The sequence below is a fragment of the Glycine max genome, chromosome 5, assembly GCF_000004515.6.
Source record: "Glycine max cultivar Williams 82 chromosome 5, Glycine_max_v4.0, whole genome shotgun sequence".
In the NCBI taxonomy this organism is placed as follows: Eukaryota; Viridiplantae; Streptophyta; class Magnoliopsida; order Fabales; family Fabaceae; genus Glycine; species Glycine max.
Window position 1 is genome coordinate 19,656,381 of NC_038241.2, and position 22,638 is coordinate 19,679,018.

Genomic DNA, 22,638 nt, shown 5'->3' on the forward strand with positions numbered 1-22,638 from the left:
ATCCCTGCTGGATTGGTGTATGTGACCAGAATCAATCTGCTCTACAAAGTCAGCTGCCATTTGTATTTCATAGTCAAAAAAGTCCCTTCTCCAAGATAACTTCCATTCCCATCTGCCCTCCACAAATTCTCCCATAGAATTAATTAGAGAATTTTGCTGTTTACTTATTACATATAATTGGGGATACTTTCCTTGGATATTACAGTTGTCCTCCAGCCATAAATCGTTCCGCAAACTAATATTGGACCCCGTACCCACCCTCCACTTTAAATTATCATTAAAGCAGTTATTGTGTTGCTGCTGAAAGATACTCTTTAAATCCTGCCACCATTGGGAAGTGAAATTTCTTCTACCACCAGAAATCAGCTACTTTGACATAGATTATTTTTCCCAAATTCAGCTGATTTGATTTTATAAATGTTTAAAAAATGATGTTGAATTTCAATTGCACCACTTTCGTCATTAAATTTCGATGTCGTCGTTTGTGCAGTTTTTCTTGATTTTTTCTTATAAGCATTGGTAATAGAGGCCAACAAACTGAAAAATGTCGAATCCCTTGAAACAGCCATGCACCATTTTACTTGTTAGCATTGCTGGTCCAACTAACTGCAATTGCTAATGTGTTTTCCACTGCAGCGTTTTGTACAAAAGGTGCAGTTCTGGTGTGTTTTCTACTGCAATTGGTGCTCTATGCTTGTGATGCATGTCAAGTAACCCCTAAGCCACTAACGTTTGACATAGAAGGTGTAACATGGATCGAAGTTGGATGAACGCATCACGTATAACTGAAGAGTACGAGAATGGTGTTGAAGAGTTTTTGCTGTTTGCTCAAAGTAAAGCGCAACCTATGTGGGGAAAATTTTTTTGTCCATGTGTGAAGTGTGGAAATGGGAGGCACCAAACAATTGATGACATAAGAACTCATCTTATTTGTGAGGGAATAATTCGTAGCTACACAAAGTGGATATGGCATGGGGAATCCCTCGATACAGCTGACATGTCACAGGCTGACGATGTTACTACAGACAACGGAAATCCTATAGAAGAAATGATTCGCGATCTTGGGCAAGAGGGGTTTGAAGAGGCACATGCAGCGTTGTATGACAACATAGAAGTTGATTCAAAAATGCCTTTGTATTCCGGCTGCATATCTTTCACAAAATTGTCAGCTGTGTTAGCTCTGGTTAACTTGAAGGCTCGATTTGGGTGGAGTGACAAGAGTTTTAGTGAGTTGCTGATGTTGTTGACAAACATCCTTCCTGCTGATAACGTCTTGCCAAAGAATCACTACCAAGCAAAGAAGATTTTATGTCCAGTTGGGATGCAGTACGAAAAAATTCATGCATGTTGTAATGACTGCATTTTGTACAGAGATGATTTTGCTGAACTAGATTACTGCCCTGTGTATGGGGTTTCTCGGTACAGACCGACCAACGGAGATTCTACTGTACTAGTCTCAGACGCCGACCACCGTCCAGCAAAGGTGTGTTGGTATCTCCCAATAATACCAAGGTTTAAGCGGTTGTTTGCTAATGGGGAAGATGCAAAGAACCTTATATGGCATGCAAATACCAGAAAATCAGATGGATTGATGCGACATCCTACAGATAGCCCGCAATGGAAGGCAATTGATCGTCTGTATCCTGAATTTGGGGCCAAGCCTAGAAATTTAAGGCTTGGTCTTGCAACGGAACGAATGAACCCATTTGGAACCTTAACTACTAACCATAGCTCGTGGCCCGTTTTTCTGTTCATTTATAATCTCCCTCCGTGGTTGTGCATGAAGCGAAAGTATGTTATGCTGAGTATGATGATAGCTGGTCCAAGACAACCAGGTAATGATATTGACGTATATCTAAGACCGTTAATTGACGATTTGCGGAAATTGTGGGATGAAGGGGTTGATGTATGGGACGCAAATTTGCAGCATGCTTTCAAGTTGCGTGCAATGGTTTTTTGTACCATCAATGACTTTCCAGCCTACGGAAATTTAAGTAGATATAGTGTCAAAGGACATCACGCATGTCCTATATGTGAGCAGAATACAAGTTTCTGCCAACTTAAACATGGAAAGAAGACTGTGTATACTAGGCATCGAAGATTTCTCAAACAGTATCATCCGTATCGACGATTGAAGAAGGCATTCGATGGAAGTCAAGAACATGAAACCGCGCCAAATCCATTAACTAGCGATGAAGTATATCAGTGGGTCAAGGATGTCGTAAATATGTTCGGCAAGTCCCAAAAAAAACCATCATCCACTTCAAACATGTGAAAAAAGAAGTCTATTTTCTTTGATCTTTCGTACTGGCCCGATCATCATGTTAGGCATTGTATAGACGTCATGCATGTCGAGAAAAATGTTTGTGATTCTTTAATTGGGACCCTCCTAAATATTAAAGGCAAGACAAAGGATGGTTTCAAGTGTCGTCAAGACTTGGTTGACATGGGTATACGTCAGGTGTTGCATCCTATCTCAAAAGGTAATAGGACATATCTGCCCCCAGCCTGTTACACAATGTCAACAGCTGAAAAGAGAAGTTTTGTGAATGCTTGCGTAATATCAAAGTCCCACAAGGCTACTCATCAAACATCAAGAGTCTTGTGTCTGTGAATGAGCTTAAGTTGGTTGGCTTGAAATCACATGATTGTCATGTGTTAATGCAACAACTTTTTCCTGTTGCAATCCGCGGAACATTGCCTGAGAAGGTCCGTGTTGCAATCAGTCGCTTGTGTTTCATTTTTAATGCTATATGTGCCAAGGTCATTGACCCTAAACAGTTGGATGCTTTGGAAGATGAGGTTGTCGTTGTCCTTTGTCAAATGGAGATGTTTTTCCCTCCTTCATTTTTTGACATTATGGTACACTTAGTTGTTCATCTGGTAAGGGAAATAAGGTGTTGTGGTCCTACGTATTTTAGATGGATGTATCCAGTTGAGCGGTACATGAAGGTCTTAAAGGGTTATACGAAGAATCGACATCGACCAGAGGCCTCAATAGTGGAAAGATACGTTGCTGAAGAATGCATTGAGTTTGCCTCACAGTACATTGACTCATTGAAACCTGTCGGTGTTCCTGCATCCCGGCATGACCAGCCAATAGCCGGCAAGGGTACTCGTGGATACAATGTTGTGACAATGACTAGACATGACGTGTCACAAGCACATTTGTATATATTAAACAACACAACAGAGGTGTTTCCGTACATAGAGGCTCACAAAAAGCACGTTAGAGATAGTCACCCCAAAATGAACATGATGAGGGTATTGCAAGAGCACAACAAAACTTTCATAAATTGGTTTAGACAAACAATACTTGCTGATAAAAGTGTTTCCAGACGACTGACATTGTTAGCCATTGGCCCAAATTTGAATGTCCCTACATGGAAGGGGTATGACATTAACAATTATTCATTCTACACAAAGTCCCAAGATGATAAAAGTTCGGTACAAAACAGTGGGGTCTGTGTTGATGCTGCTTCGGAGCACTTTTCCAGTACATCGGATAACAACCCCATTCGAGCATCCATGTCTTACTTTGGTGTCATTCAAGAAATTTGGGAGGTTGATTATACATCATTTAGAGTGCCTGTTTTTAAGTGTCAGCGGGTGAACGGGACAACGGGTGTGTTTCAAGATCCATTGGGATTTACTTTGGTAGACCTTAGTAAGGTGGCATATATAGACGAACCTTTCATTATGGCAGCACAAGCCAGACAAGTTTTCTATGTACAAGATCCATGTAATTCAAGTTTGTCTGTGGCTCTACAAGGAAGACCAAGTGGAATGAATTACCATAATGATGAGTCAACCCTTGACATTGGTCAAATGTCTGGTTTTTCAAAACAATTGCCTTCAATGAATGAAGCTGATGAAGCGGATGATGGACATGCAAATCGTGTAGATCATGATGAAGGTCTATGGGAAAACATCCCTACAGGCTGAGTGCGAAAGTAATGCTTTGTTTAATGTGTAAATATAATGATTATGTTAGTATTACGCCTTTGCTTTTGTTAATGTCTAAATGTAATCGTTAATATTAATTGTGTATTTTATTTACAGGATCATGGCCACAGATCCGACGTCTCCTCCACAGTCCGACGGTCAATCAGAGGCGACTTCCAAGAGGAGTAGAACAACGACACGGCTGAGAACATTGACATTAAGAACCGTGGATCAGCCCAGACCGGCTGTTTATGTGGATCCCGCTACCGGGAGAGCATCCGGACCGATGCGTGAAAAGTTCCACAGCTACCTAGGCGTAGTGGCGCGAGAAAAGGTTCCCATTATCCACAATAATTGGAAAGACGTACCTGAAACGCTAAAGGAGATTGTGTGGAATGACATTCTAGTAAGTCCTTCATACCAATTACAATATTTGAATTAAGAATCAATTTTTCTGTTAAAAACATAATTGACTATAACAAATAGTTGTCCTTTATAATCTCTACATGTGTTTGATGCCCTTTATTTTAAATGACTTGTCCTTTATTTGAATAGTTAATCACTATCCTAGACTCTTATATTTGTAAAGAACAGCACAAGGGCAGTTTTTATTTTAAACATGAATATTAGTTAGTTAGATGAGGTTGAGAACAAATATTGGCAGATCAAAGTTAGAGACCAGAACAAATCATGTGTATAATAAGTTCACAAATTTAAATTGATAACTTAAACAAATGAAAATTGGCATGGGTTTTGTGTTAGGGAGCAGGGGTAGTATTTTTATCCTTAAATACTTAATAGGGTAATGCATATTATTTTTTATGCTAATGTAACCATAAGTTTGATTTTTATGTTATACTATTTTTGTATGGAATAAATTGATTTGTATCACTGTAAACATCCCAAATTTCCTAAAACTATGAAAATAGCTGCCCACCCACTTGCACCGCCAAATAAAGCATTGCTTTCCAATCCACATAATCCAGTGGCCCTCCAAATATTATGATTAATAGGAACTTCTTTTCTTTTTTGTTTTTTACAGACACTTAGAATTATACAAACTCAGTTAATACTTAATAGCATTTTTATCACACAGTTTTTTTTTTGGAAGGCTGAAAATATATATATTATTAATAAGAGAACCAGTAGCAGTGGTACCAGAAAAAGAGATTATCACACAGTTAATACTTAATCTTGTGTAAGTATAATGTTTTTATATTAACAAACTATTTTGTGTTTGAAAAATTTACAATAAAATCAAATGTTTTAAAACACGCTTTAAATAATAATATTTTTAATATGTTTTCAAAAGAAAGTCCAAATTAAGGTTAATAACGTTAAGCACATCTGAGAACAAAACCTGAAGCTGTGCAAAGAAAATTACTCTAGTATTCATCCTTATCATATATGAAGGTACTGAAAATGAGTTATTAAATAATTTATTATTATGCATTTTTGTATCAATATTTATTATCATCCTTATCATTATATGAAGCTCGTATTAAAATCTTTGTCTTTCAACTTCCAGATTTTCTTATATATGTTCCCATATCAGTTTGCTGTACTGGGAATAGTGCAAAAATTGTTTTTTTTTGCACAGCAAAAATAATGTAGTATTATATGGTTACAAAGGCATAGAATTGCCAAACCCCACTACAGTAGAACAAAGCACCCAACAGCTAAAAATAAAGAACAGAGAAAACCCCCCTAGGACAGTTCCTCTTGCAAGCTGCTAGACCATTGGTTAAAATGAATATGAAAGTCTTTGTCTATTCCTTTTAACCATGACCAAGTATGGAATAGAGCTTCGTCCATCACTTTTTCAGGATTGAAAGTCTGGTTTTTTAAAACCAAGACATTTCTATGCTTCCAAATAGTCATAGAGAGGGCTATCCAAAACACCTCCCATCTATTGTCTATAAAGCTTTTGCGATTCCAATGAGAGAATTGCATAAAATGATTTTTAGGTTCAATGGGGAAAGGGCCCACTCTATTGACCCATCTCAAAGCCTCCCACCATAAATTCCTAGTGATTCTGCATGAGAACATGATGTGGCCAATATCTTCCTCTTCACTATCACATAACGGGCACCTATACGAAGGCAAAGTGATGTGTCTCTTCCTCAAGTTAGCCTTAGTAGGCAATCTGTTTCTGAAAATTCTCCAACAGAAGGAAATTGCTCTTGGGGGGATTTTCAGATTCCAAATAATCTTAAAAGCTCTGTCGTCATTAACAGATCTGCCATCATTCTTGAGGATATTGTAGGCTGACTTTGTGGAATAGGCTCCACTAGGATCAGCCTTCCAAATAAGGGAGTCCATACTGGTTGGGTAAATCTGGACAGCATCAATCTCATCCATAAAGGCTTCTACCATATCGATTTCATGGTCAAAGAAGTTTCTCCTCCATTGCATCCTCCATTCCCATTTATTATTAACAAGAATTCCCATTAGGCTGATAGAAGAATCCTGCTGGTAGCTCACTTGATACAAACTAGGGTATTTTTCTTGAAGAGTTAAATCATCCTCCCTCCATTTATCCTTCCAGAACCTGATTTTAGCCCCATTACCCAACTTTCAACACAAATTATTGGACAGCCTATTAGTGTGCTGCTGCTGGAAAATAGATTTTAAGTCCTTCCACCAGTTAGAGAAAGCTGTGGAGTTTCTGCCATGAATCAGAGCATTCCAGCCACCATACTTGGACATTACAATTCTGGCCCAAAAGTGATTCTGATTAGTCGCCAATTCCCAGACCCATTTGCCCAGCAAGGCCTCATTAAATTTCTTCAAATCTTTAATACCTGTATTATGGTACTATCATGCAAGTACCCTTTGCTTAATTAGAAATACTGTTGATTGTTAGATAATGCACTATTAAAATCTTACTTTCAAACCTCTTAGCCTCTTTTGTTTCAAAAATTAACTTTGTTTCTGCTCCCACATAATTTAATTTTAAGCTTGGCAAAAGTTACTTGTATCTTGAATTGATTAGTCTGCTTCAAGTAAATTATGCCAATCTGCTTGAGTAACTTAAGGATATGTTTCTGTTATCTGAGACAAGGAAGCTAAAGTTTGCAAAACAAAAGTTTACTTGAGATTTTCTCTGGCTTCAAATGGTATAAGAGAACTTAGAGAACAAACATGAAATTAATCAAATAACAATTATTGAAAGGGCCTTCCAAAAATATTTCCCAAACAAGACTTCTTTGGCCTCTTCGAAGACATTATTTGGGTCAGCAAAGAAACAAATCCTTGTTTTATTATTTCTACTTTCTATCCAATATTTCTAAGGTCATTGATATTGTCTGAGAACACAAACTTCAAATTTTCAGGTGTCTCTACCTGCAATAGAAACATACAACATATTCATGTATACAGCTGTAGTGTCTTATCTAAGCTCGAGTCCACACCACATCATGGAGTTGCTTGCTGATTGATTTAACAGTTACTTGGTCATCCTCACCATATAGAATCCAGAAAGATTAGTCAAACCTAACTTCTGGTATATGAAATTTAGTATTGAACAGAATGTTAGAAACTAAAATCTTCATAAGGTGCACAAGTTTATCAGTCTTATTTACAGTTTTCAGCCCTGTATTTACTGTTCCAATAGAACTTAAATCTTGCAGTTGCTGGGGTGGGGTAGGAGAATTTTTAGCATGCTAAAAATTCATGTCTAGCAGTTTGTGCTGGGGACATCACAAATTCGTCTGCATAATCCTTGGAAGCAGCATCTTTGTACGAGCAGGCAGAAGTTATTTCCTTGTTTATTGTGCCATGCACATTGTCAACAACTTTAACATAAAAGAGATGAAGAGGTAAGTTACAATTGCAAGTCTTAAGTTATTTCCTTGTTTAAATCACACCAAGCTGAATATTGTTAGGCTTCTTCCTTGTGTCAACTTGTCAAAAGGTGCCCTCTTAGGAACAAAGAGGATAGGCTTAAAGTCCAAGTGTCCCTCACCTGAGAAGTGCTTCATAGGCAAATGCTCTTCCAGTCATTGGTGAGACTCTTGTAGAAAGCATAATACTCCTCCTTTGTGATCTCCTCAGGCTCTGTCATCCAAATGGTTCAAGTAGCAATAACGATGACAATTGTATGCATGTTTTGTTTGATATTGATTTCATTTTTTGCATAAAACAAAGAGGGGAACGAGTAACAATTTGAAAGTTGTACATTCAGGAACTAAAGAATTCAAAATAGCTAGTAATAAGAGGGAATTGTTTTTGGGATTTTCTCAGCACCAAGAGCGGCTACGCAAGAAGCTTGCACTTGAGGAGGGAAGGATGTTTGTAGATAATGAACAACTTTCTTAACTACTTGTCCTTCAAACTTTCCTGGTTCTTCTTGTTAATATGTACATCACAATAGTATAAGCTATGGCGTAAAAACATGGTCTATATTGACTTCTAAGATTGTTAGGGGTCAAAAAGACCATGTCCATAAGCCATAGCCTTATACTATTTATATTTACATATTACCAAAAGAAACAGTCAAATCTGAACGGCAAATAGTTAAGAAAGTTGTTCATTAGCTGCCAATATGCTTCCCTCCTCAAGTGCAAGCTTCTAGCGTACCCGCTATTGGTGCTCAGAAAATCCCAAAAACAAATCCCTCTTATTACTAGCTATTTTGAATTCTTTAGTTCCTGAATGTACAACCTTCAAATTGTTACTCGTTCCCGTATTTGTTTTCTGCAAAAAAGAAAATTAATCTGAAACAATTCAGGCTGAATTGTTATCGTTATTATTACTCGAACCATAAGGAATAACAGCTAAACAAGTAATTTAAAATGTAACTTTTAAATTATGTGGTATTTTTTTAATTACAATTTTACTTCAATATCTAATTTTGTTAATCTACTTAGGTCGTTTTTTAAATATAAATATGAATTTAAAGGTGATCTACTGATAATATAAAGTACTTGCTAATCACAAATTATGATACCTATCATTTTCAATTTTAACTTAATTTTATAAATATTAATAAATTTATAATAAGACAATTTTTTAACATGTGCTGCAGTGATTCCTTTGACTTCACTATAATCTCCCTGGCATAATTAAGAATTAGAATTAGACCTGGGCTGCAGTGATTCATTTGACTTCACTATAATCTCCCTTCTCAAGCCTTTGATTGTCTATGTTAACTTCTTTGCCTCTGATACTGTTTAACTCTTCAACATGCCATTGCAGCAATTATTTTACCAGGCACATACATTTTTAATTACAATTCCTTTAATTTGTATAAGGATACAAAAATAAAACATGTGTAGCTGAATGGCAAATAAAAAATGAAGGAAGCATGAGACTATCAAAATATTATGTTTATACATAATATGTTTATATATCATAGCATGAGACTGTCAAAATAAGTAAAAGAAGCATGTACTTTAATGTATTATTTTTTGAAATCATTAGGTCTTAGTCTTAGCTTGTTTTCATTTGGCTTTATGGCTACTGCATAAGGAATGAGACACAGTCATATGAGTTCTTTGTCTGATTTGACAGTAGAGGATATGAACATATATATGGGTGCTTTATTGTGATATTATTCAATATATCAGTTTTTTTTTATGTTCTGCCACTGCTATATCTAGTAGTATCTATTTTCATATCTAGGATGCCTTGAGGGTGTATTCTGATTTGGGGTTCAGCCGCAACTTGATGGCCTTCATGGTTACCACTAAGGAGCCTGAATTTCTTAGAGATGTTGATGGGACGGAACATAGCTCTAATTCAGCTGAACAAGTATCTGGTAGCTCCAGCAGGTTTGGGAGTGAAAGATATTCCACATTTTAGGTCAGAGTGAGACTACTTCGAAACAGGATGGGGTTTCTGCTTCGAATTCGAAGAATTTTAATTCTGTTGCTGCTGAGCTTATCTAGTTTGAAGTTAATTGCTGAGACATTTGATTGGAGTGATGATGCCTAGGCTTGTGAACTTTCCTTGCTTGCAAAATGTGTAGATTTGTTGTTAGTGCATTATTTGTGGATTTCAGATTCATTTTTAGTAAGTTTTTGGATTGAAGGGCACATTGCTTCTTGGTTGAATAACCTGTTTGTACATAGCTGAAATAAAATTTTCAATACTAGCAATGCTGGTCCTTTTTTTTGCAATTCTGTTACCAGCTTTTCGTTTTTTGATCTGTCAATTTCTTGGCTTATTTTACGTAAGATTTTGAATTAATTTAAGACATGTTTCTTCTGAGATAATTAGGCATCAAACGTAAATACCTCTTACAGCATACATTCAGACCTTTTTTGTCGCCTTGTGAGAGATAAATACCTCTTCATATTTTTTTAAATTTGTAATAAAAGGTAGGTATTCTTCTATTTTAAACACTTTGACTATATTTTGTTTCTTCTTCTATCACATCATATAATTTATTATATTTATATTTTTTAACCATGTATCTCAATATTTAATTAGATGTTAGGTGTTAAATAGGTGGTATGATGTCCACAAATTAATTATAATGCATAGTTGGTAATTTGTGATAACAACATCAGCATAAAGGTAATTTGTGATTGAACCATGAAATTCTAGCACCCAAATTTTGGAAAACAGCAAATAGTATCTGCATAGTTGGAAGATGAATTCACTAATCACCTGCACCGACTTTTCTTTTGTTTTACTAGTGAATAATCTGCGTATGCCATAAGTTTTGATTATTACTCTGTTGTTTTTAGTACTGTGCAAAAAACATGGGAAATCAATGTTTTAGTAATGATTTCAAATTACTTAAGAATTATCAATGTACATGGATTATCACTAACATCATTGATAAAAACTCAATTTGTGCGAAGGCTGAAGCATGTTCTTAACAAACCATGAAAACAAGTTTTTCTACGAATTCATACTTTAAGGCAATAACTGTTATTAGTGAGTGTCACAATTTTTTTTTCATTTATTATTTCTTCAATTTGGATGTTAAATTTGATGGCTGTGACTGCATGGTAAACTTACATTATATGCTGATTGGATGGTTTTGCTTTACTGGGGGTATTGTGGCAGAACATTGTCATTAAATTGTTGATTGCTAGTATTGTATAATAATATACATTTGGCTACCTTTTTCCACAAATTTTGACTAATGTATTTATGTAGGCAAAGTTTGATATCGCAGAAGCTACGAAGGTGAAGACGAAGGTTATGTCAACAGTAGAGACGAGATGGCGGCAATTTAAGTCCACATTGACTAGCAAATTTGTGTTTGCTAAGACTGAAGGTCAACAAACACAGGATGTTGTGACAAAATATGGACTAGATCCTGAAGCGTGGAAACAATTTGAAGAAACCCGCCTGACACCTAACTGGGAGGTTAGTTGAATCTGTTTATGGTAACTTCAAATGAATTTTTTTTTTTACCAATTTGATTATTTTAATTTCAAAAAAATCTCCGCAATTATGTATGTCACATTACAGGGTATTAGGAAACGAGCACAATCAATTCAAAAACACAACGACTGCCCTCACGTACTTTCACGTGGGGGATATGATTTGCTTGAGAAGAAATAGTTAGACCAGAAACGAAAAAGGATACAAGAGGAAGCATTGTTGAGTGAAAATCCAGCAAGTGTTGATGAACCCCCATCCCCAATAAAAAGGCATGTTAAGTGGAAGGTTGCTCGGACCAGGGCTGTTGGCAATATGACATCTGACTCCGCACAGGAAATTGCAGATAAAATAGTAAGTTCACCAATATGTTGCAATGTTCATATGTTTAAGTATTTTGTAATGAAAATGACTGCACGTTGTGTATTTTTGTGTCACTTGTTTTGTGTAGGACTCCTTAGAAGAGCAGGTAACGCAGGGTTCGTTTGTACCCCATGGTCGGCAAGACATACTGAACACTGCCATTGGCCGACCTGACCATGGGGGTCGCGTTCGGGCAGCAGGCTCAGGTGTGACTATTACTCAGTACTACGGAAGGGCATCAAGGACATGCAGCAGCTCGTCCACGTCCATCAGCCAACAACAACTAGATGAAGTTGTTGCAAGGCTTAGGGAAGACATGACTGGCCAGATTAGGGAAGAATTGAGGACTCAGCTAGAAGAGGAAAATAGAAGGAGCTTGGAAATAATGACCAATGCATTGAAAGAGGCTATTAAAAAAGAGTTGTCAAATAAAGGATCCCAAGAGGCACTCCAAATTCAGCCGGACATACAACAACTAGGTGCGCGTGTCAGCACACAGGGAAGTAATGTTGTTACCAATGCGCAGGCTTCACAAGAACATCATGCTGATGCCATACCATTGATGGGACTGTTTGTGCAGCGTAACGATGGTACACAAAGGTTTGTAGAAATATTACCTTACTTACAATTGAATCGGAGTTTTGTTTTTTCTTGCAGCTGTAATTGTTAGGTTTGGTTTGTGTTTTGTTCATGGTTTAGTTTGTGTTTTATATGCATTAAAACAAGCTTTGTTTATGGTTCATTTAAGGTTGGTGGCCATGGGGAAAATAATGGAGGGGGATTCAATCATACACACAGTGGCATATGCAGATGATGTTGTCAGGGTAAGTGTAGAAACAGTTATTGATCCTGAGGCTGAGGTCCCATATGCCACCTCAGAAATACAATATGTGAAGCAGGCCGTCTATACATTTGTAGCTTGGCCCACACACCTTGTGAAAGCTGTATTAGATGAGGTAACATGTTTGATTTGACATACGTAAAGTAAAACATTCATAGATTACAGTACAAATACTCACCCACTTTCATTAACCATGTAGCATCCACAAAGTATTCCACACAACGAGGATGCACATGTGCCGAAGCCGGCTAATGTGGACGCAGATGATCCGTTGCGTGGATTGATGAAGTACAGTTTTGATATTTACGACAAGCCACTTGAAATCAGCTTTGATGGGAGCTTTCTTGGAATTGTAGATGCATCTACATCGATATTCATCACATATTCAGATGTTACTGAAATAATAGTAGGAGACAAAAGTCTGAACATATCTGTCATACAATTATGGTTAATGTAAGTGAAATCCTTCATTTATTTATTCCTCATTCATTCTATATCATGATCCACTACAATACTTTCAAATCATGTGAATAGGTATATGCATGAGTGGAGTCAGATATTCAGTCAAGGTTTCATGTATGCATTCCTTGAGCCACAGTCGTTGGTTTGTTCAAAGGATAGACGTAGCGAATGCGAACAATATCTTGAAAGATGGCTTAAGGAATCTGACCGAGAGGTGTACATTGGACCTTACTTCCATCAGTAAGTGCTATTTAACAAACATACTTCAAATGATGTTTGGGTGTATACGTATCTAATGTGAATGACATGCAGGGCACATTGGCAACTCGTAATTTTGTGTCCTAGGCAACATGTTGTTGTTTGGTTCTGTTCTTTGCGTAGGAAACCTGATATGCATATCAAAGCTACAATTAATAGGTTATCTCATACCATATAACTTTTTACAAGCCTTCTTTAATGGTCATTATTGATTGACATTTTGTTGTATATGCGTTGATGTGCTTTTTTAAAAGCAGTGTAATGACAAAATTGAAGAAGACCTTGTCTCCTGAAACTAAGGCAGTTGCACCTAAGTGGATTGAAGTAAAGGTAAGTCAGCTATGTACCATGCGTTAGTGTTGTCTAGTTAAGTCATGAACTTATGTAATGTATACGATGTTCAAATGTTTTCCATATGTAGAGTCACGTTCAAACCGGCTGTTATGAATGTGGATATTACATAATGCATTGGATCTGGAACATCATAACCAACGACATAAAGAGTGACTGGTCCATGGTATGCATAAACTTCAGTACAATTGGAACTGAATTTTTATATTTGCAGTACTAACTTACAATTATGAATACTTGCAATGGTTTGCTAATGACACACCGTTGGACATCGACATCATCACCACAATTCGAAAGAAATGGGCAACATTTTTTTTAAAGACAGCAATAAGTCAAAACGGCTAATGATGGCGTAGGAGTTTTTTTTTCCTGTATTTGAGACAATTGTTATGTTATTTGACACAGCGGCTGTTTTATTTTCGGTCATGCTACTAATATTCTGTTCTTAGTATTACCTACTCAATTTCATATAATTGTAGTAATATATTGTCTTTACCCCCTTCTACTGCATTGCATCTGCATTTGATTACCACAGCAACAATTTAGTGCAGCTATAGTACCACCAAGCTTGCCACTGCAGCAGTTAAGTGAACAAATGAAGTGTTATTAACTAATAAGATTTCATGCATGTTATTAACTAATAAGATTTCGTTACTGCTTTCAGCCCTTTGATGATGATTATCGTAGCCATCATGGGTGCCTTCATCCTTTCAGAAAAAATATATCTTGGAGGGTAAGTACTCAATACTCATATTCACTCCCAATGAACATATCTTGTTTTAGGCACAAAGAAAGAAGCTTAAACGTTTTAATTGACTCACTCTTGTATCATAAACTAAAAGTTTGGTGTTTCTTACATAAAAGTTGAAACATGACAATCTTAAAAAGCTATAGTCATTAGAGCTATAGCTTTGAAACAGTGGATTTATCTGCAGCTGATTTCAGGGGTCATTAGAGCTATTCTCATAGTAATGGGACTTCACTCTTTCAGGTTGAAGCTGTAGTATGTGTCATATATTGATCCAAACATTAACTATTACACCCTTGATTACTTATATAAATATATGGAACTTCATGAGACTTCACTCTTTCTGGTTTTTTTTTTTTGTTTTCATATATATATGTTTGTTGTATATAAATGTAGCTTTGTTTTTGAAATTTGAATGGCATAACACAAATTTCGTCAGCAGGCAAAATACTTCAACGACGGTAGTATACTAAATCTGTCTTTATATTGTTCTTTTCCAACAACGACGGGTGCTAGGGACACCGATGTTGATATGTTGGAAAACGTCGGGCCTTTCTAACCCGACGTTGAAATGGAAGCATACAACGACGTGTGTTAGGCTACCCGACGTTGAAATGGGACAAAACAACGACGTGTTTTGGCATACCCGTCGTTGAAATGGATCACAACAACGACGGGTTCTTTATACTGTGCGTCGTTGAATCCTTATTTATAACGTCTGTTCTTTTCTAGCCACTGACGTTGTTTTTTTCCATTACAAAGACGGGTGCTAGTTGACCGATGTCGTTGTTGTCGACATTCAACGACACCTGGAACAAAGACGGTGTTGGGCCCGTCGTAGATGCTGGTTTTCCATCGATGTAGAAGCTTGTTTTTGTGGTAGTGAGTGCAGATTATGTGTCCAAGCACTGTGTTCATCTTTAATTGTTGACACATGTCCTCCTAATAGACAAAATTGTAATTTTAAGAGAAAAGATCAGCAATCTCAACTGCCCAAGCGACTAAGGAGAACAATATAGAGGAGTCAGTCTCCAATTACGATTCAAATTAAGAGAATGCAAATGTAAAGTGACTATTTTTTTATTATTATAAAGATTTGGGACTTGATAAAAAAATCTAATCACAGAAAAGATATAGATTTGACTGCTTTGAGAGAGAGAAGAAAATAAAAAACTCTCTTTGCCCAACTATGAAATACTAGACTAGGAAAGTTATACATTAGAGAAAAAAATTCTCAGAGAAAAGGTGCATATTTGACTATTTTGGGAGAGAGAAGAAAATTAAAAAAATATCTCTCTCGTCCAACGAAAAGGCTAGGCTAGGAAAAATAAAAAACTCTCTCTCTCTCCCATCTAAGAAAGAAAAAATGAAAACAAAAATGGTAGCCTGTGCAACTGACGGTAAGAAAAATCATCATTCTTCTCTCCCTCAACCCATATGCAAAATATCTATCAATTGTTCTCTATCTTCATTTAAAGGCTAAGCTTTCATTTTCTCTTCTCATCATCTCTCTCTTGGTTGGTGTTGTATTTTGGGTTTTTGTTAGGGTTTCATAGTTTAAATCTACGTAAGGGAGTAGCAATAGATAAATATGTAAATTTAATGGGTTCTTGTCTAGGTTTTGTTTCGCTATTGCCTTTTGAGTTTAGGGTCTCTACAACGTTCGTTGTTGCTCTTTGAGTTTAGGATTTTCATTTCATTCTTTATAGCATCAATGCCAAAGAGTCGAGTATTGTCCTTTGAAGCAACATTCTTCCGCTACCCACATTTCTTTTTTTCCTTAATCTTTTGCTTGGTTTTGTTCTTTTTCAATGAGAGCGCTTCTCCATAGGGAGATACAAAAGTTTCTCTACAACATCAACTCCAAAGAGTTCAGTATTGGCCTAAAAAATGGTATTCTTCTGCTACCCAGTTCTTTTTTCCTTAATCGTTTTCTTGGTTTTGTTCTTTCTTAGTGAAAGCGCTTCTCCATCGAGAGATACAAAGGTATTCTCTACAACATCAACATCGAAGCATCTAGTATTGGCCTCAGAAATGGTATTCTTCTGCTTCTCACTTATTTTTCCTATGAATTTCCGAGACATACGAGTGAGAGAAGAGAATATAGACAGGGAAAGTGAGATAGTTCTGAGTTGATAGAAAAACAACAAAAAACTGAATATGAACTCAGATTGAGTACCGATTCATGGGTGACAGTGATGTTTTGCTTCTTCAAAAAACACACATGAATGAACTATTAACACTTTAGCAGGTAGAATTTCAAACCAAATAAACAATGTGTCTAAAACATCCAATATTTACAGTGAATGGATTAATTGGGGCCAATTATGTGTTCAATTTTTTGAAGGATATTTTTTTCAAATCTACTTGGCTGTAGAGAATTGGTTTCTATCTTCCTATTTGTAGATGCAATTGCCTTTGATGTTTTGATGATGATCATGATGATATGATGCAATTGATGCAAATGGGCTTTTCAAGATTAAATTCAAGACAATACTTCAAGATTACAAGTCACAGCATCAAGATGATCACTAGTATATTAGGAAGGGAATTCCTAATTGAATTAGCAAAAGGTTTGGCCAAGTAATTTAAATTAAAAAGTGTTTTTCAAAGGATTTACTCTCTGGTAATCGATTACCAGAGGATGTAATCGATGAGTGCATCATATCATAAAAGTCATCTTTTTATAACATGTTTTTCTTTTCTATGGTTGATTAGATATTATTGGTGTAATTGATGAGCTAGTCTTCCAACAGATTTCATCAAAGAATACAAGGGTTGTTTTTAAACTAAAGGACTTGAGGTTGTATTATTTAGTTTATTCCTACATTTGAAATTGTGGTTTCTATATGCTACACTCCACTCCACTGGCAATGTATTTATGTTTCAAAACTACATAATATATGGTTGAGTGATATATTTTTATGAGTAATTTAAATTTACATTCATCTTGAATTATCTAATTTTTCTCTTAATGTCATTTGTTTATAATAGGGAACAATTGGTGTCTTACACTCTTTGGGAAGATTATTGCCTGCAATTCATAGAGTACTTAAATGAGTGTAATAGTGAAGGACCAATAATTGTTCTGCTGACCCATGCTAGAATTAAAGAATCACAAGGCATTGTGTTATGTGCAATTATTACATTATTCTGTTGTTTAAATCTAATTTAGAAAATCTCATCTTATGTTCCTCTTTTTCCATTTATAGGGTTGTACCCAACAACAATAAGTAACTCATCAAAAGCTTCAAAATTACTTATAAACCAACCAATGCCTGAAATTAAAGAATTCAAGCAAAGCCTTTTTTATTTTCGGTTGGGTTGGTTTGATTATGTTTGTTTTTGCCTTAAATATGAATTCTCATTTGATAACTGCTAAATAAATGTTGTTTTTGATAATAAAAATAGAGTTAAAATATATTTAAAAATAATTCTTTAGCAGTTATCCATGCTTAATTGTTAGGATTTTTTTCTGTTTACGGCTTGCAGATATAAAAATTGGAGGGATTAAATGCAAAAAGATGCAGGAAATGCGAAAAAAGATGAAGATTTTAGCATCAGGCCCAGCCCAATACGCGCTTACCTGCGCTAAGCGAGCAGAGCGCGCTAAGCGTGAAAACAGGCACTTGCACTAAGCGAGAAGAGCGCCCTAAGCACGAGGTACGCAGGCCCAAGTCCACTCCAGCAACTATAAAAAGGGAGTCAAGCCAAAGGGAAAGGACACACCGAGTCTCAAAGCACTCTCATACCTACCTAAAGCCTGAGAACTCTTCCTTAGAGAATTCTCTTCTCTCTCTCATCATTTTTTCTATTCCCTTCTTCCATCCCTTCTCCTCCACCAATTCTTATACCCCCATTTCAGTGTAAGGCCCTCAATGGCCATGAAAGGATAAACCCCTAACTAGGGCTTGGCAGGCCTAAAAAGCCAAAGAAATGTATGATGTACTCCATATTTATCAATGCACAGGTGTTTTCTATCCTATTGTCTTTTCTTATTTGTATTTTCATGTATTACTCATCTTTACATTATATTAGGGGTTAGATGCTCGACATAGGGTAACTCTTAATAAAAATATAAAGAAAATATGCATGCATCAGTTTTAGGGGTTAGGCGCTCGATAGAGGATAACTTCTAATAGAACTAAAAGGAAAGGATATCATAATGAAATGATTGATAGACATAGAGTGACAACATTATGCCCATGCATTAAAGCACACATCTAGAATCAAGGCTTCATGCATTTTATCTATTGAATCGTTGCAAAGGCATTTGGGAGGTAAATAGGTAAAATAGGCTTGTCATCGTGAGACATCAGGGGCAAGGAAATGAATAGATGTGGGTTGAATAAATTCACCTAATTGATAAAGAAAATTCCAAAAATCATACATCCTAGGCAAGTAAGGCATGCTAGGTCCTAACATCCTTATTATATTGAATTCTCTAATCAACTATTTTGCTCTCCATTATTTCTTTGCTATAATTATTTGTTGTTATTTACTGTTCTTTTACTTAATCGAATTTTACTGAATTTCATTTAGCAATTACCTAAATTTAACTGAATTTTATTTTTGTCATGATGGATAAATTTAACTATTAACCTATGCTTATATGCTCTATGGAAGGATGATGATGTTGATTTGAATGCTTGTCCTATGAATGTAGGATATATGAATTACTACAGATTCTAAATATGAATTACTACATGACTATTATGCCTTTTAACTTGTATTTGCACCTTAATTAATTGCTAACAAGAAAATATATTTTGCACTTTTAACCATGATATTTTGCAATTTAAATCATATATGTATGTCCTATTTTTCTCGTGACAAGGCTCATGTTGGAGATGTGTTGATAGTGTGTGAACTTTTATATTATCAATTAGTAAAAAAATTGTTACTTCACATTGTGCATGTGGCAAATATAATCAACAAATTGTGTTGAGGTGATTGATAGGCTTTTTTTACTTCACATTGTTTCCATGTGCATCTTAATTTTTATCTATTCTTTTTATCGTCAAGTATAGACTTGAGGTCATGGTTTAAAAAATAATTATTAACATAATTTGTGACATAATTATTATAAAATAAATCAACTTATCGTATATAATGATTTATGACTTACCATATATAGTGATTTATAACTTGGTGACTTCAATTGTTTGAGCAAAAAATTGGATGCATCTTTGCATGTATTATTTACTTATTTATATATTAAATTTTTACAATAAAATAATGAATTATACGTGGTATAAAATTGTAAAATAAAATACATAAAAAATATATAATGGCATAGGCAACGTAATAAAAAGTAAGGACAAAAAAAGCAGTGTATAAAAAAAATTAGATAGAATAATGTTATCTTTACTATTTTATAGAAATTTAGATAGAATAATTTCTCTTTACTATTTTATTATGAAAATAATTTTTGTTATAAAAAATTGAATATTAACACAAAAGATTTTAGCACATAGGGTAAATAATATATTGATAAAGTGTACACAGTTTCATTCTTTCAATTCAACACAATCAATTAAATTTTAGTGCGTATTTGTAAGTTTATTTTAGGACATTTTATTTTTACAAACCTAACTTTTGATAAAAGAAAATAAATTTAAATGAATTTATTTATGTGTGAAATGTATTTTTAAAAATCAAAAACATGTTTGTAGCTGACACAACTACTTCTGCCATCCACAAAACCTTTAATTTCAATGTCAACAAACGCTTTCTCTCCTGATAAAAAGTAGGATGGGAATACAATAAGAAACAAAAAAAACAAAAAAGATTTTATCTTATTTATATTTACATAGATTAATATAGATATATTATATGATTCACATTTTACAAAGTTTAGCCATCCTTTCATACTTTTATCATGCCTATAGAGCTTTGTGTCACTAAGCCAATTTGCAGTACATTTAATTCCTTTCCATTCTCCACCATAAGTATGTTTGCCCATGTCGTAGCGTTCTTGTTATTTTGTTCCTGCGTTTTCTATTTGGTAAGTATTTTTGAATGATAAATATTATTGTTATATAAATATATATGTTAACTTAATTTTAGTTGATACGTTTGTTTATTTTTGTAGGACAGTAACTCTCTCCTCTTCCTAAGTGGTTTCTCTTCTCTTCTTAAGTGGTTGCTCTTGTGTTGCTGTTAGGTGATTGCTCAAATTGGTAAGTTTTTCTTAACTTGACAACTTTAGTTGATGTTAGCTGGAACTTTTAAATTTTAAGTAGTATATGTTACAAATTTGAGTTGGTATATTATTATTTTATACGTTAGTTGTAGGTTAGTTGATTTTAAATTTATGTTATTATTTGTGATAAAATGATTTGTACGTTAATTTTAGTTGTTATATTATTATTAATTGGTTTAGATTTATTAGGTTTGTATGATATTATTTGTATTTTATATATGGTATTTTTAGTTTTAGTTAGACAGTGAATATTATTTAATTGACTTATTTATAGTTTTTACTGAAATATATGATATTTTATTAATTTTATATATGTATGTTGTTTAAATTTTTGATTCCATGGTAATTTTTTGATTTAATACCATTTTTTTGTGTATAATATATGTTATTTAATTTAAATTTTAATAATTGGAAAAAAAAATATGGTCATTTATTTAAATTTATGTAGGTATTTTAATATTTAATTTTGTTATTTGTAGAGTATTTTAGTTAGTAAATTAAGTTATGTTGTGTTAAATTTAAGTACGTTTTTTATTTTATAATTTTATTATGTAAGTATTTTAATTTGTCATTTATTTAAATTTATGTTGGTATGTTAAATTTTAATTTTCTTATTTGTAGAGTATTTTAGGTTGTATTTTAAATTTTTTTGTGTTAAATTTATCTACGTATTTAAATTTTTAATTTTGTTATTTATTTTAATTTTTGGTCATTTATTTAAATATGTGTAGGTATTTAATTTTTAATTTTTTATTTGTAGAGTATTTTAGGTCGTATTTTAAGTTTTTTTTGTTAAATTTATGTACGTGTTGAAATTTTTAATTTTGTTATGTATTTTTAATTTGGTCATTTATTTAAATTTTTGTAGCTATTTAATTTTTAATGTTGTTATTTGTATAGTATTTTAGGTAGTATTTTAAGTTTTGTTTTATTAAATTGATGTACGTATTTAAATTTTTAATTTTGTTATGTATTTTTAATTTGGTCATTTATTTAAATTTTTGTACATATTTAATTTTTAATTTTGTTATTTGTAGAGTATTTTAGGTAGTATTTTAAGTTTTTTTGTGTTAAATTTATGTACGTGTTTAAATTTTTAATTTTGTTATGTATTTTAATTTGGTAATTTATTTAAATTTGTGTAGCTATGTAATTTTTAATTTTGTTATTTGTAGAGTATTTTAGGTAGTATTTTAAGTTTTTTTGTGTTAAATTTTTGTACGTGTAACAAATTTATGTATTTTAAGTTGGTCATTTATTTTAATTTGTGTAGCTATTAAGTTTGTAATTTTGTTATTTGTAGAGTATTTTAAAACATTTATTTAAATTTGTGTAGTTATTAAATTTGTAATTTTGTAATTTTGTTATTTTTAATTTTGTTATTTGTTCAAATTGATGTATTTTGGTATTTATTCAGATTTTAATTATGTGGTATGTATATTTAATTGATTTTTTGTAAATGTAGTTAATTTTTTTAATGTACAATTTTTGTTGTGAATTTTTTGTATTACATTTTACTTTACAGTATCAATGGTATCTTCATCCTCATCTTCATCTGGTATACACATTAAGTCTGGTCCAATAGATGGAGATGTTTTATGGCTGCAACCTAAACATGTTTCCGAACATGTTTGGAATGGAGAACCAGACAGGAAGTTACATATCAGACGAGCTGTACCCATCTATCAAGGGCAAGAAGAAATACCAGAGGAAATTATTCCTCTACTTCGCCAATCAGGATTTTATTGGATTATGAAAATGGGGTACCTAAAAATTAATTCTTCATTAATTATAGTCTTGATTGAAAGATGGAGGTCCGAGACACACACATTTCACTTGAGATGCGGAGAGGCTACGATTACTCTTCAAGATGTGTCAGTCTTGTTAGGTCTTCATACTGAGGGGACACCATTAATTGGTTAGACTAATCTTGATTGGGCTGAATTGTGTGAAGAATTATTGGGAGTCAGACCACAGGAAGGTGAACTTCAAGGCAGTGTGGTCAAATTAAGTTGGTTGGCTCACCATTTTTCTGAAATAAATATCCATGACGGTAACGTAGAACAATTACAAAGATTTACCCGTGCATGAACTCCTTGCTGCTTATGTACGAGTTCTATTTGT

General features: G+C 34.1%; 1 protein-coding gene across 1 annotated transcript; it reads left to right on the forward strand.

The window, feature by feature from the left end:
* Positions 1 to 751: 751 nt before the first annotated feature.
* Positions 752 to 3,945, forward strand: LOC121174842 (uncharacterized). Its single transcript, XM_041015268.1, has 3 exons — positions 752 to 2,234; positions 2,403 to 2,483; positions 2,570 to 3,945. The coding sequence occupies exons 1-3, from the start codon at positions 752 to 754 to the stop codon at positions 3,943 to 3,945; spliced, it is 2,940 nt and encodes a 979-aa protein (XP_040871202.1).
* Positions 3,946 to 22,638: the final 18,693 nt, after the last annotated feature.